The following is a 216-nucleotide window of genomic DNA, read 5'->3' as shown; positions in this document are numbered from 1 at the left end:
GAGGCCCTGCCTCTCCACCGTCAGGTTGGCGTTGAGCCACATGCCCTCGGTGAAGAGCAGGCACCGGCCATGGAAGTCGTTGCCATTTTCCGAGAGCGGCACCACCACGATGAAGCTGAAGAGGAAGGCCAGGAAGTAGAGGATGCACTGAGCGAAGAGGAAATTGCTGAGCGCCATGTCCGCGGCTCTGCTCAGGCAGAGGGAGGGAGGGGGAGA

At 61.6% G+C, this 216-nt stretch overlaps 1 protein-coding gene across 1 annotated transcript in view; it reads right to left on the bottom strand.

The window, feature by feature from the left end:
- TMEM179 (transmembrane protein 179) overlaps positions 1–177 on the bottom strand; it is an 8,660-nt gene extending 8,483 nt beyond the window's left edge. Inside the window, exon 1 of the mRNA XM_009864377.1 lies at positions 1–177. Within this exon, the coding sequence (XP_009862679.1) occupies positions 1–177 (177 nt within the window).
- Positions 178–216: the final 39 nt, after the last annotated feature.

This window comes from Apaloderma vittatum, unplaced genomic scaffold (genome assembly GCF_000703405.1).
Source record: "Apaloderma vittatum isolate BGI_N311 unplaced genomic scaffold, ASM70340v1 scaffold2382, whole genome shotgun sequence".
Classification (NCBI taxonomy): domain Eukaryota; kingdom Metazoa; phylum Chordata; class Aves; order Trogoniformes; family Trogonidae; genus Apaloderma; species Apaloderma vittatum.
Note: the sequence above shows the minus strand (reverse complement) of the source record. Positions and strands in the feature narration are given on the sequence as shown.